This window comes from Cryptomeria japonica, chromosome 5 (genome assembly GCF_030272615.1).
Source record: "Cryptomeria japonica chromosome 5, Sugi_1.0, whole genome shotgun sequence".
Lineage (NCBI taxonomy): Eukaryota > Viridiplantae > Streptophyta > Pinopsida > Cupressales > Cupressaceae > Cryptomeria > Cryptomeria japonica.
In genome coordinates, this window is record NC_081409.1 from 866869876 (window position 1) to 866885409 (window position 15534).

A 15534-nucleotide genomic window follows, 5' to 3' on the forward strand; every position below is an offset into this window, starting at 1 on the left:
GTTATAGTTTAAAAAGTAGCATTCTATATATATATATATATATATATATATATATATATATATATATATATATATATATATATATATATATATATTACCTTAAATGATATTCTGAAATTCTGTTTATAAACAACAAAAAAACAGTGATGTATTTACATGTTAATTTTCCTAACAAAAAAAAAGGGGATATATATATATATATATATATTTAAATGATTTTTTTTACCATATTTAAAAAATAATAATAAATAAAAAAAAGGGTTTTAACATTACCAAAGGGCCGAACCCCTGTGAAAACAGGGGACGGCGCGGCCGAGTCCTCACTGTGATTACTCACAGTGGACGGCTCGGCGCCGCCACTGTGGGTAACCACAGTGGATGGCACCGGGTCCCCCACTGTGGGTAACCACAGTGGTGGTGGCTCCCGGTCCGCCACTGTGACTACCCACAGTGGACGGCGCTCGGCCGCACTGTGGGTAAGCACAGTGGCGCCCGGGGGAAACCCCTGCCCACTGTCGTTCACTCCCACTCAAAAACCACCTCCGCCGCCATCCCCCAATTCCGCCGCCGTCTCTTTGGCCGCTCGGCTCCCTCCGCCTTCCTCCCTTCGGCTCTGCCAAGGGTTAGAGCTCGGGCCGCCACTCCCACACCTACACACACAAAAAAAAAAAAAAAAGGGAAAAGAGTCTTTCACACACACACACACACACCACCCACAAAATAATAGATGTTAAAACATATTTGCCCTAACCCTAGTTTTGGGTTAGGGCAAGCACACTTGGTTTTTTTTAAATAAGATATGTGTGTGTGGGTGTGATAGAGGAAAGTTTAGGGTAGCATGTGACTTTGTAGGATTTTCTTTTAAAAAGGGGTAAAATAATAAATTAAAATAAAAACTTTTCCCCCCTCTCTCTTTAGAATATATTCATAAGCATATGTATACATTTATAGGTATATATATATATATATATATATATATATATATATATATATATATATATATATATATATATATATATATATAGTTTAATTTCTATATTTATTTGGGATCAAATAGTTATTTGTAAGATAAGGAATGTTCTTTTAATTAATAAATGAATGTAGGAGCATTTAGTGAGACGAATTTACAACGTTGGGTAGGATAAATCCTTGGGAGAACATAATGATTTATGTAGTGCCCTGTTGGTCCATTTATTTGAAATTTATTAGACACTTTTTCATTAATGGATATTTTATTTAATAGATTTATTAATCAAAGAGTTAGGGTAAATCAATTTTAGACCCACTGTAATTTAAGAACTCTAAGATAAATATTGATCATTTAAATTTGAGATTAATTGTTAAGTTCGAGACTTTAATTATTTATTAGTGGAAGTTTGTAATAACCCTCTTGGAGAAATGTTAGCTCGCTTATAACTTAGATTATTTATCGCCAAATTAATTTATTTGTTTGGTACACTCAAAATATAGTTAAGACCAAACTAGATTTGCATTATCTTAATTAAGTCGTTCTAAATTAAGTATTTTAAAAGAAAAATTTATTCCGTTTGTGCCCAAAAGTTTGGGTATGACATTTTGGTATCAGAGCAAGGTTGCCAACACTAGGAACCTTACTCCATTACGTTTCGCTATAATTATTTAATTAATTAAATTATATTTATTTATTTTTATTATGTTACTTTTAAATTAGCTAAAATATTTCTCCTAAAATATTTATTTATTTCATTTTATTTTCTTTTCTTAAAAAAGGATGCCTCCAACTATGCGACAAACTCGCAAACGTGGTAGAGGCCCTAGGCATGAACGCATGGCACGCGAAGAGGTCATTAGGGAGGAATCAGTTCAGGAAGTGAACCCAGTAGCTCCTCCCGAATGATCAGTTGACCCAAACCGAGACATCTTGGTAGCTCTACAAAACCTGATTGGCATAGTTCAGGATAGGCTTCCGGCAGTAGATCATAATGTTGAGAACCAGAACTCAGGAAGCCGTAGGACAGTGGAACGGGAACGGAGTAGGAGTCCACCTCCTAATCCCGTAGAGAGTCAGGCTGGGCATGAGCCCGAGTCCGTTCACCTACCAGCACCACCTCCAGTCGTAGCACCAGTGTATATTGAGAGGGCACGTCGGGATCTAGGGGATCTAATCAGAGAGGTTATGCGTCTTCAGCCACCATCTTTTGGGGGATCTACCGACGGGGTAGAAGTAGAGGCATGGCTTTTAAGCCTAGATAGGTGCTTTGCATTGCACTCTTATGAGAGCAATCTAAAAGCACGTGCAGCGGTACACCTATTGCGAGGAACAACCTCCACATGGTGGAGACAGGAAGAGTATAAGTGTGGCTTAGAGATAGAAACCCTCACTTGGGAGATTTTCACAAAGAGATTTAGGGAGAGGTACTTATCAGAGCATTTCAGACAGCGTAGGGTGGATGAGTTTCATGACCTCCAGCAGAAGGGTCTTTCAGTGACCCAGTACGAGAACAAGTTCTTCGAACTCTTACCGTATGTAGACTACCTGAAGGATGAGAAGCTTCTCATCAACCGATTCATTAGAGGATTGAATTCTAGCATAGCAGGACCAATGAGGATGGCCGCTCCAGGGAGCCTTCGGGTTGTCATGGAGAAGGCTTTGATAGCCGAGGAGATTCAGGTTAGACCACAGGACTCAAAGGATCGGTTTCAGAACCGTAACCCTACACCACAGACTTATGGGTTTCAGAAACCTCATTGGAAAGGTAACAACAGACACACATCGGGGTTCTCCAAACCCCCTCCTCTGCAGCAGTCATAGCAAAACCAGAGGCAAAGGCCTCTGCAGAGTCAGCAGGGCGCGAAGCCCAAGCAGTGGCAGTCACAGGGTTAGAGGCGAGATCAGAGATCTCAGGCTCCTTACACACCTCCCGCGAGGACTCAATAGTCCTCCAGAGGTGGGTACAGTGGTTCTAGTAGGACAGGGGGACAGTCTTTCTCTAGACCACAGGGAGTGCAGTTTCAGGCATGTGGCACTTGCTTCACATGTGGAGCCATGGGACACATGGTGAGAGAGTGTCCTCAGGGTCAGATGGTAGGAATCAGAGGATGGCAGCATTAGAGCCGATAGTTGGGGATATGGGCAAGTCCCATAGGGTCTTCACAGTGGTCGACAACCGCTAGGCAGAGCATCAGGCCACGGTTATTGAGGTAGCAGTGTATCTATATTATTTGATTCAGGAGCTACTGACTCTTTTATATCTCCATTGGTTGTGGAGCGTTGCGGGCTAGTGGCAATTAGACAAGAGGTCAGTTGGGAAGTGGAATTAGCTTCAGGGGCTAGAGTGTTAGTGGAATCAGAGGTTAAGAGTTGTCAGCTTCAGATTGGTAATACCACAACCTTAGTAGACCTTAGAGTTACACCACTTGGATCATATGGCATCGTACTTGGCATGGATTGGCTTTATGCCCATAGAGCCAAGATGGATTGTCGCCTAAAAAGGATCGAGTGTGACGATGATCATGGTTCTCCCATAGTGATCACTGGAATTCAGAGACCCGTGTCTCTTCGTATGATCTCCGCCATGCAGCTTAAGCGGAGCATGCGAAAGGGATGTCAGTTATTTGCCATCACCATTAGTGATAGAGAAGAAGAAGAGGAAAAGGAACCATCTATTGATGACCATCCTATCCTTAAGGGATTTTCAGATGTATTTCCTTCAGAGTTACCCGATATGCTGCCCCGTAGAGAGATTGATTTTCATATAGACCTTGTTCCAGGAGCCGAACCAGTTTCTAGAGCACCATATAGAATGACCACAAATGAGCTTAATGAGCTCAAGATGCAGCTTGAGGAACTCTTAGAGAAGGGCCACATTCGCCCTAGTGTATCCCCTTGGGGTGCACTAGTCATCTTCATGAAGAAGAAGGATGGATCTCTCCGATTATGCATGGATTACCGTTAGTTGAACAAAGTAACCATCAAGAACCGATATCCGTTGCCTAGGATCGACAATTTATTTGACCAACTTCAGGGTGCCAAATTATTTTCCAAGATTGATCTAAAGTCAGGGTACCATCAGTTGAGGATAGTGGATAGCGATATCCACAAGACCGCATTTCGCACTAGATATGGCCACTATGAGTTCACCGTGGTCCCATTCGGTCTTACGAATGCCCCAGCAGTTTTCATGAGTCTCATGAATGGAGTATTCCGCACATTCCTTGACCATTTTGTGATTGTATTTCTCGACGACATATTGATATATTCATGGAATGAGGAGGAACATGAGGAGCACTTGAGACAGGTTTTGCAATGTTTGAGGGATAATCAGTTGTATGACAATTTGTCGAAGTGTGCTTTCTTTAGAATAGAGGTCAGGTACCTTGGTCATGTTATATCCGGTGATGGGATCTCAGTAGACCCATCGAAGATCAAAGCCATTATGGATTGGCCAGCGCCTACTAGTGTGATAGAGGTTAGGAGCTTCATGGGCTTAGCAGGTTATTACCGATGTTTTGTTGAGGGATTCTCTAGAGTTGCTCATCCTATTACTTCTCTTCAGCGCAAAGGGAAGAAATTTGAGTGGACGGAGAAGTGCGAGAAGGCCTTTCAGGAACTTAAAAAGGCACTCACTACCGCACCTATCCTTGTAGTATCAGATCTTTCAATTGATTTCATGGTTTGCACAGATGCTTCCCTAGAGGGTTTAGGAGCAGTACTTATGCAGAGTGGCAGAGCTATAGCTTTTGAGTCTAGGAAACTCAAGACTCACGAGCTTAATTACCCTACTCATGACCTTGAGCTTGCAGTAGTAGTGCATGCACTTGTGAGGTGGAGACATTTCCTTTTGGGTCACCCTTTTGAGTTGCACTCAGACCATCAGAGCCTTCAGTACATATTCACTTAGCCGAATCTTAATGCACGTCAGACGAGATGGATGGAATTCTTGTGCAAGTATGATTTTGACGTTCACTACATCAAAGGGAAAGAAAACGTAGTTGCAGATGCTTTGAGTAGGAGACGTCATGAGGTATACACCATATCTATGAGCATGGATTTGAGAGATCAGATCATGCAGCAGTTGCCAGAGGACAGATGGTATTTAGAGGTTTGTCAGGCTATACGATCTCAGGAAACCTTAGAAGGGAAATATATGGATTATTCCTTAGAGTCCGATGGTTTATTACGCCATAGAGGACGCATCTATGTACCTTCTTCTAGGGGATTGCGGGAGTTCATTATCTTAGAGGCTCATAGAGCTCCTTATGCAGCACAACCCGGGGTCAAGAAGATGCATGCAGACTTGAGGGAATTATACCATTGGCCAGGAATGCAACATCTTATTGCCGAGTTGATAGCTCGATGCCTTGAGTGTCAGAGAGTCAAGGCGGAGCACCGCCATCCAGGTGGGTTGCTCCAATCTCATGCTATACCAAAGTGGAAGTGGGATACTATATCTATGGATTTCATCATTGGTCTCCCTATGTCATCTCGTCACCATGATGCCATCTTGGTGACGGTTGACAAGTTGACCAAAGTGGCCCACTTTTCACCAGTTCATACCACCTTCACAGCACCAGCAGTAGCACAGGTGTTTTTGCGAGACATTGTCAGACTTCATGGCATTCCACGCAATATCATTTCTGACAGGGATTCCCTCTTCAATTCTTCCTTTTGGAAGGCATTACAGGCAACTATGGGTACCAAGCTCAATTTCAGTACAGCCTATCATCTGGAAACGGATGGCTAGACAAAGAGAGTTAATCAAGTGTTAGAGGATATGCTTCGCATGTATGTCATGGATCACCAGACCAGATGGGAAGAGTACCTTCCCTTAGTGGAGTTTGCCTATAACAATGGGCATCACACGTCCTTGGGGATGCCACCCTATCAGGCATTATATGGCAGACCTTGTAGGACACCGTTGAGTTGGGACCACATAGAGGACAGAGTTGCTATTGGTCCTGAGATAGTTCGAGATATGGAGCAGCAGGTGGACTTGATTAGGCAGCGTCTTAGAGAGGCACAGGATAGACAGAAGAAATATGCAGATGCGAAGAGGATAGATCGTAGCTACTTGGTTGGAGACAGAGTCTTCTTGAGAGTACGACCGCATAAGAGTCCAATCCGTTATGGAAAGGGTTCTAAGCTCGCACCTCGGTTTGTAGGACCATTTGAGATCCTTGAGAGGATAGGACCAGTTGCCTACCATTTAGCATTTCCACCTAGCCTATCACGCATCCACGATGTGTTTCATGTTTCAGTTTTGAGGAAGTATATCTATGATGAGTCTCATATTCTAGATTGGGATGCCTTGCAGGTGGAGTCGGACGGGCAGCTAGCTTTGGAGCCCATTTGTATTTTGGCACGCCGGACGCTGGGCCTTCGAGGTCGAGAGCTGGACTAGATTAGGGTCCAGTGGGATTGCTATGATGAGGTCACAGCCTCATGGGAGGATGCAGCACGTATGAGATCACAGTACCCTCACCTTTTTGATGAACTCCAGGAGGAAGTTCATGCCTAGAGGGGAGGGTGTGAGGCCCTACCCCGACTCAGTTTGATATTTTCAATTATTTGCATATTAAGACTATTATGGATGCTTTATTTTATGCTTTATGGATTTAGAACTTACATGATTCCATGATTTGGATCACATTGACATATGTTGATGCTTTATTTTATGCATGATGATTATGAAACTTTATATGTTGCTAGAGTAGAATTACTTTGAAATGGTGAATGTCATTATTGGAATTGCAGGACTTCATTTTGATGGTAGAAAAATGATGCTTATTTTATGTATGGTTCAATTTTGAGAATTATGTTAATTGCTTATGTGGAATCGAATTTGAATGAATGAGATATTGAATTATTGTTGCCAAATGTATGAGTGTTTGATGTGCAATGAAATCCATGTATTTAATTATGTATAATTGTGATTATTTGGAATTACTAATGTGTTAATTGAGATGCGTAGGAAAATTATCCATGTGACCATGGAATTTATATGGAGAACCAAACCTAGACCAATGTACGTTTGTTAAGCCAGGGGTTGTCTATTTGGAGAGACAACACCCCGTTTGTAATGTATTTTATTTGTGAAGTAAATTATGCATGTGTGTCAATTTGATTTTATTTAATTGTGTAAACCTGCAAGAGACAAATTCCATGTGTGATTTTTATATTGTATTTTATTGTGTCACTTGACACATGTGATGATTAGTGTCATTGATTTTGACTTGTCTCTTGGAGGGAGTTTTGTTTCTACCAAAGCCATTCAAACAAATGAGTGTGGTCCCAAATTTGCCTTGGGTAGGGAGTCTTGGGAGTGGTCAACTCAGGTTTGACCCGTAGCTTAACTTCAATTGGGTTTCTAAGGGGTTAAATGGACTCCTAGGGTCAGTTTTAGGGCTTTTCCAAAGGTCCAAAGGGTATACCTATGGGTTAGGGGTATTTTGAAACATGTGACTACTCCCATGTGACTGTTTAGTCACCTCAAAAAGTGGTTTGTCCCAGGTGAGCGAAAATTCAACTTAGAAGGTTCCTCCTAGGATAGACAACCTTCCCTTTTGAAGTCAAACTCTCTTCCCCATCTTCTCTCACCTTTTCCCTTTCCAGTTTTAGTAATGTGTAAGAGTTTGGGAAGAGCAACCAATGGGAACTCTCACCTCACCCAAGGGGTTGGGAAGTGTGTGAGAGGCCTTCTTAGGCAAGAATTAGGGACTTAGTGAGTAATCACCCACTCTCCATTGTTGGAGATTATGTAATTTTTGAAATTTAGAATAGAATTTTGGTGAAGGGGTTGGTGGAAAGTTTGTGTGGATTTGGGCAACTCATCCCCAACTAAATCTAACATACCTATTGGTAGAATAAGGTTGGTTTTATTTCCTTTGTTTATGTTGTTTATGTTGTTTTTTTTGAAAGAAAGAAATGCTTGTTGAAAGAGATGTGTTTATGTAAATTGTTGTAGAAGAAAAATGTGAGTTTTCATTTCTATGTTTTGTTTATGTGTTCTTGATGTTTTTGGGAGTGTCCAAGACCTCCTACTCTTGGGAGAGTAGGAAAGTCTTGGGGTTAAGTTAGCCTACAATCCCAAACATGCACATTACATCAACATTAACTTTATTGTCTCTATCCTATCAAGCTCTATCAACTTTCATCCTAGCAAAAGCCTTGTAAGATTTATCATCTTCATCAACCACATCTGCCTATCACAATTTACCACTCTAGATTTATTATTTGTAACTCAGCCTATCCTACTAGGGCAATGGTTGGATTCTATCAATTTTTTTGACAATCCTGTTTGTTACATTTATTTATCACATTTGTAGTCTATCTTGCCCCCAATCTTGCATTGCATGCATATATGCATTTTATACTTAACACATACACACTAAGAAACCACATACATGGTTTCAAACCACATATACGCACTAAAACACAAAAATGCACCACTGTTGACCAAATACGCGTTGAAAAAACATAGATACATTCATATTACAAAAATGCAATTTTGCATGACAAAAACACACTTTTACCACATACATAGTTTTACAAAGTGTATACATGTCGTCACACCATATGCACACCCCAACCTAACCTATACTCATTTTTATCCCTAACCTATATTGCCACATTGTTGTCTACGTACCTTTGGACCCTATTTATGATGCAATAAATACACAACATCAAGAAAGTAAAGATGCAATTACTGGCTCTTCATACTCCATTGGCCTATCATCTCATCACACTCACTCAAACCTATGCAATCATTTCTCCATTGCTTCACTTTCTACACTACTCCTTTTCTCTTCTTTGCGCTCTATTCTCTGAAGGTGATGGTTGCAAATTAGGAGATTATTAATGTACAAGCTCCTATTTATAGGCTCTATAACCCCGAGTTGGCCATGGTGACCTCTCATGGTCTTTGTGACCCCCATGCTTCACTCTTAGCTCATATTTTGTTGTTTCCATATGCGCATCTTTCTGCTTTATTTTCCTTCTCCTTTCTTCTTATCGAGAGTGTTTGATTTTTAATAGATTTTTCATCCAATCTCTTGAGGGGGCATGCCACCATCCTTACCAGGGGAAACCTTTTGTACCAGTGAATTATTTTTCTTTGAAACAACGCAATAAACTACATTGTCTCAAAGAATAACAAAATGTAGACACCTAAAATTATCTTAGCTTAATTAAATAAATATTTTTATTTTTTTAATTATCCCCTTTTCTTATATTAATTAAATGGTTATTTATTAATTTAATTAATTCACTAAGCCTTTTCAAAGCCTTTCCTAATTTAAATAAATATTTTTTATTTATTTATATCCCCTTTTTTCCAAATTAAATAAACATTTTATTTATTTAATTTATTTGGCCCTACCCTTCTATTAATTAAATAAATCTTTATTTATTTAATTCATTTATTTAGCCTTTTATTCCCATGATAAGTAGCATTCACATCTTAATTCACCTCTAACCTCATTCCCAATATTTTATTATTTCTTATACCTACTCACTAATCCTAGCTGACCATTTATCCTTTCACCTCTTAATCTTAACCCTTGATTTTTAGGGTGCTCTCTATGAAAGAGACTTCTTCCTCTCTCTTCCCAAGAGAATTAAGTGCAAATATACCTACACTTTACTGCATTATTTACCACAACCACAATCACTCACTATTAAGCTCTTGTGCAAGCAACAAATCTAAGAGCAACCATATTAAGCAAGATCAATGGAGATAGGAGGACAATGGAGATCAAACCCATCCAATATGTAAATTGTATAATGTGATTTACATCATGATTTTGCATGTTTATAGTTCTTTATTGATGTTGTGTTGGATTTCTTTGTAATTCTAGGGTTTTGTGGCTAAATCTTATTTAGATTTACAATATTAGAGGTATCAAATTTTGACATTGTAGCGTCCTAAAATTGTGACACTTGCAATTTCAACTGCATTTGGGTCTTCACGATGGCGGCACAAAGTTGAACCTGAATGGAGACCCCAAAACCTATTTGCGACATCAAAAACTGCATATTTCTGCACCTTGGCCTGATCCTCCCTTACACCCTGCTATCCCGGGAGGTGGGACCATGGCGCCCAGCGCCCTAGTCCCTCAGGACCATGGCGCCCAGTGCCCTGGTCCCTGGCCCTATTTTGGGCCCGGTCTCTTTTAGGCATCGGGTCTTTAAGTTTGCAAATTGGGAAATAATGTTTCCTGGTCGGCTTAAGGTCGGAAAAATCAGTCTATCAGCCCTAATTGACAAGTATATAAACTACATTTCCCCTCCCATTTGAGGAGGCAAAAAGGGAGGCAAGGAAAAAGAGGAAAAATATATGCAAGCAAGAGGCGGAAGCGATATTCAAACATTCAAGCATTCAAGTATTCCTTTAAGCAATTGAGCATTCTAAGTCTCCATTCAAGGCTAAGTGTTGCATTAAAGACAAGGATTCAACCATTGAAGAGGAGATCACCTACAACATACAAAATAGAACATTCATTACACCTTTGCATGTAAGAATACAAACATTCTTACAACAAGGTATCAGTACTTGTTTACATTACAAACATTTACATTTACAGCATTCTCATTTCTTGGTTAATTCCAAAACTAGGGTTTGACCTAAAGGAAAACCCCTAATCCCTAACCCCCCAATCGTCCTCTCTTTTCTGTGTGTAGGTTGCAGGTACGCGGCTGTAATTGAAGATCTGGAGTCCTTGTGCAGAGACGAACAGATCCCCCTTCGTTTCGCGGATTTTTTGGAAGACCGTGTGCACGTCGGGCACCATCATCCCATCAACTTTCGCTCAAATTTGCAGAACAGCATCATCTCGACATTTTACTGCTAATTCCAGGTCTGTAGCTTCATCCCGTATCCCTATCTCTATTTATAAGCTAATCTTTCTTCTTTACATGCATTCCTAGTTCAATCTTTCTATCTACATTCTTTACAAAAGAGGGTATCCTTGATGTCTCAACCCTTGAAACTCATTTAGAATCCAATCTTGCATTGTGTGGGATTGGATCTTGTGAGTTTCGACCCCTCTTTTGAATGTAAAGTCTCTCCTAAGTGAAAACCGTCAACCTTAGTGACCTCCCTTCTCTCTCCTTGGAGTGGAGTGGGGGAGAACACCTAGGGTTTGATTTTCTGCTTTACATTTTGGTGAACCTGACGTGAACATCCTAATTCTAATTATTCATGGTTAGATCTGAAAAATTGGCTTCCTTGATTACATTTCCATGTTTGATCTTTTGCAAATTTTAGAGGTTAATTGCACAAAACCCTAAATTTTCTTTTTAATAATTGAGCTTGTGAAATGTTTAATTGTTAATGCTTGTTTTTGATCTACCCTTCTATTCCAAATTGTCAATTCATATTTGTGCTTTAATTCTGAAAATTAAGTGGTTAAGTGTCAAAACCCTAATTTTTAAAGCCCTCTTGATTCAGCCTTTGACTGATGATTTCACTGATCAAAACATCTCCGAATCGGCTGTAACTTTGGATTCCGCAATAAAATCATAATATCTCTCATCTCTGAAAAATTTGGAAAAAAGTTGCGAGGACCATGTGTACCCCGAGCGCCATTGTCCCCGACATTTTTTCCGAAATTTCGGGAGCTAGATCTTACTGTATTTTTCTGCTAAAATCCAAAATTTTGGCTGATTTCATTAATTCTAACACTTTCAAAATTACAGTCAAAGTTGGTCTAGCGATTGCTTGGATTAAGGCTTCTAATCATTCAAAAATTATTGAAATTGAAATTCATGTCAAAATTGTGTTTCTTACTATCCTAAATCTGAAAAGTGTGTTGGCATTCATTCGAAATTTCAGTGCTTTATTCAAATTTTTGCAATTTGTGACTTTTTAAATTAAATGTTCAATTGCAACAACCTTGATTTCCACTTTCAAAATTGAATTTTGCATGAAATTGAGTCAATTTTTAAAATTTCGAAACCTGCATTGCTTTCAGTATTCCCTCTAAAATCATAAAATTCAAAATTTCAGTTTCCCTCTCTTTTTCAAAATTCAAATTTTGCATTTTTCAACAATCTTGGTAGGGTTCAATTTTGAGATTGCAACTTTAATTTGGCCTATCTACAGATCGTAAAATCACTCACTTTTTTCAGGTTAGCTTTAAAATCATCATAACTTTCATCCCTAAAAATTTCGAAAAAAGTTGCGAGGACCATGTGCACTCCGTTCGCCACGGTCCTGGACCATTTTTCTGAAATTTTGGGAGATTGTCCTGATTGCATTTAACAGCTTAAATCTAGGAGATTGGCTGATTTTATTGAAATTTGCTACCTTTAAATTCAAAATCTTCTCTCTCTCTCTCTCCCTAGTGCATGAGTTTTACAACAATAAGCCCTACTTACACTATTCCCGTTAGACGAAGCCTTAGAATTAAGTCTTTCCAAGGTTTAATTACTGAGGAGATGGAACCTAATTTGAATGGCCTTTTTAACGAGGACACGGGTAATTCCTCTAATCCTTCTAATGATGAAGAATCTCTCCATGAGGTTTCTGAAGAACAACTTTCGAAATTGGATAACCAATTTGATGATTTTCGACAATGGATGCCTCAAGAATACCCCGATAGTCAAGCTCTTCCCTTAATTGAGGGTCTAAAATGTATGGTTCAAAATGATAAGAATGGAATTGATATTTTGCGTAGTATTGCAAACATTATGGATTCGAATGTGATGCCTATGAAGAGTTGTGCTGGAACTTTGGGTTATACACAACCTCCTACTCAAGTCAATCATTCTATCCCTTTGACAACTTCTATTGCTAGTATACCTACTTTTACATCAAACATAATGACTACTTCAATACAAGACATTCCACCTATGATCAGCAATCATGGGGGCAATCCTTCTTCTTCAATCAACCCTCTTCCTTCATTTAATCTGACTTCTTCATTCATTCCTTCAATGAGTGTTCCTATTACATCTCCACAAATGAACTTGGCGCAAGGGGGCAATTCATTTAACCATTCCATTCCTCCTTGTAGTGTTCCTCCTTTCCAATCATCTCCTATGACTAACTATCATAGTGTCCTACCACCTTACTCTCAATCAATACCTTCTTTCAATAACATAATACCTCCATCACAATCTAACACGTCTAATATGAACTCTTCGACTGAAGTGACCATTAACAATCTTGCACAAACTGTCTCTTCTTTACAGCAACAAATTGCCTCTATGAATCAATCTAAGTTTAGTGTGCCCACATTTGATGTTGCGAGCCCACTTTCTCTTGACATTGTTCGAGCTATTCCCCCTAAGCATGTTGAACTCCCACAAGTGGAGCTTTATAATGGTAAAGGTGATCCTCTAACACATGTTAAGACCTTTCAAACAATATGTACCGATTTTGCTCATGACCAAAGGTTGCTTGCAAAACTGTTTACTAGAACATTAAGAGACAAGGCTCTACAATGGTATTGCTCATTGCCTTCCTATTCTATTACTTCTTTCCAACAACTTGCAAATGCTTTTATTCAACAATTTCAAAACAATATAAGTCCTAAAGTTACTTTGATTGATTTAATGCATTGTAAACAAGGTGTTAAAGAAAAAGTGACTGATTTCATTGGTAGATATAAGCATTTGTATGCTCAAATTTCTTTTCCAATACCTGACAATGATATTCAAAGAATCTTTATTTCTAATTTACAAAAAGATATTAGAGAAAAACTTATGTTTTCTGAGTTTACTTCTTTCCAACAGTTGTGTGCAACTCTTCACAATTATCAACTAACTGTGAGTCAAATTGAACAAGCAAATCCTATGGCTCCGAGTGATAAGGTTGATAGTAGTCAACAACCATTTGGGAAGTTTAAACCGAACAGAGAGTCCATTAAATTCAATGAAAACATCATCAACAACAATGTGAATGCAGCATCAGGTGTGCCTCCTATTTCTAAGTTTTTCAAGAAAGAAAGAAAGTTTACTCCTTTGAATGAATCATTGCATAGTATTATGAATAAATTATTGGAACAAAATGTGCTTACTCTTCCTCCTATAAGGCAAATAGATCCTGCAAAGATTAATTCACCCTATTTTGATAACAAATCTTTTTGTCAATTTCATCGTCAACCTGGGCATGATACTGAAAAATGTTTTGCTTTAAAGGGTAAAATTCAAGATTTGATTGATAATAATACTATCTCTGTTTCTGGTGTGGATGATAAAGGCAACACATATGTAGCTCCTCCTAACCAAAATCTTAAGATTTTTACTGATCCATTACCTTCTCATACCTCTAATGCGATTGATACTAATGATTCCTCTATCTCACCTGATGATCTTGTGTCTATGACTCCGAATGTGATTAACTTTGTAGAGCAGCAGAAAATCCCTAGAGAACCTTCCATCACCTTTGATTCCAGTGAAACTATCAGGGCACCTGATGGTCCTTTATATATAGTTGCAAAAGTCAAGATTACACCTTGCCGTGGAGTGCTTATTGATCCTTCTTGCATGGTTAATATCATTACTGAAGAATTTCTTTTTACTTTGCAATTGAATCAAGTGATCTATGACGAAACAAATGTGGTTGTGAAATTATTTGATGCATTCTCTTCTCCTGCAAATGGTTCTATTACATTACCTATTGAGGTCCATAACAAATCCCTTGATGTAAGCTTTGCTATTATTCCATCATCCGAACAATTTCGTGTGAAGCTAGGCTATCCTTGGCTATCTTCCATGAAAGCTATTGCTTCTCCTATTCACAAGTGTTTGAAATTTCCCCATAATGGTGAAGTTGTTACTATCAATCATAGTCTCTTTAAACCAGCTGAAAGAACTTCTAGCGTTCCTATTGATTACTTTTGGCCTAAACAATTCCAATCTCTTCCTCCGCGAAGTGATCATCTTTTCAAATCTTATCAAAAGTGGAAAAAAGATATGATCCTATCTCTAGGTGAACCTAGAACACCCAAACTTGATATTCCTATCATTCTTGAGAAGGAAGTTCTTCCTTTGAAAGATAAAACTAATGTCTTTCCTCAAGAAGATTCCCAACCCATCCCTATGGATGTGACTATGTCTATGCCTAATAAACTTTCTAAAGGTAGACCTATACCTCCTCGTCATGATGGACTTGGTCTCCTTCCTAAACCAAATATTCTTACTTTATATGGAGCAGTTCCTCCTCCTTCTTCTTATAGAGAGAAGAGACCTTCTTCTTCTCCTATTATCCAACCTAAGAGATCACAACCCAAACACCTAAGTGATAAGGATGAGAACATTCCTCCTCCTCAATCTTCTCAACTTCCTACTAAGACTAGACGAAATCATTCTGCACGTGAATGCTGACGAAAGCATCGTCTTAGAGCTCAGGCAGCTGCTTCTCAAACTTTGCAATCCCCAAAAACACCTTCAGCTAGCATTATTCCATTTTCTCCTCAGCCAGAAATTGAGCCAAAATCTCCTAAACATAAGATGCATGATGGTCTTGATCCTGTGCGAGTTAAAGATCCTATTTTTATAAATCTTGATGATGATATAGATGAAAATGTTATTCATGATGAAAATGTTACTTC

General features: G+C 38.9%; 1 protein-coding gene across 1 annotated transcript in view; it reads right to left on the reverse strand.

Annotated features, from left to right (window-relative positions):
* Positions 1 to 519: 519 nt before the first annotated feature.
* LOC131043403 (probable disease resistance protein At1g61300) overlaps positions 520 to 15534 on the reverse strand; it is a 61845-nt gene continuing 46830 nt past the window's right edge. Inside the window, exon 2 of the mRNA XM_057976594.2 lies at positions 520 to 650. Coding sequence (XP_057832577.2) covers positions 520 to 650 — 131 coding nt within the window. The remainder of the gene's footprint in view (positions 651 to 15534) is intronic.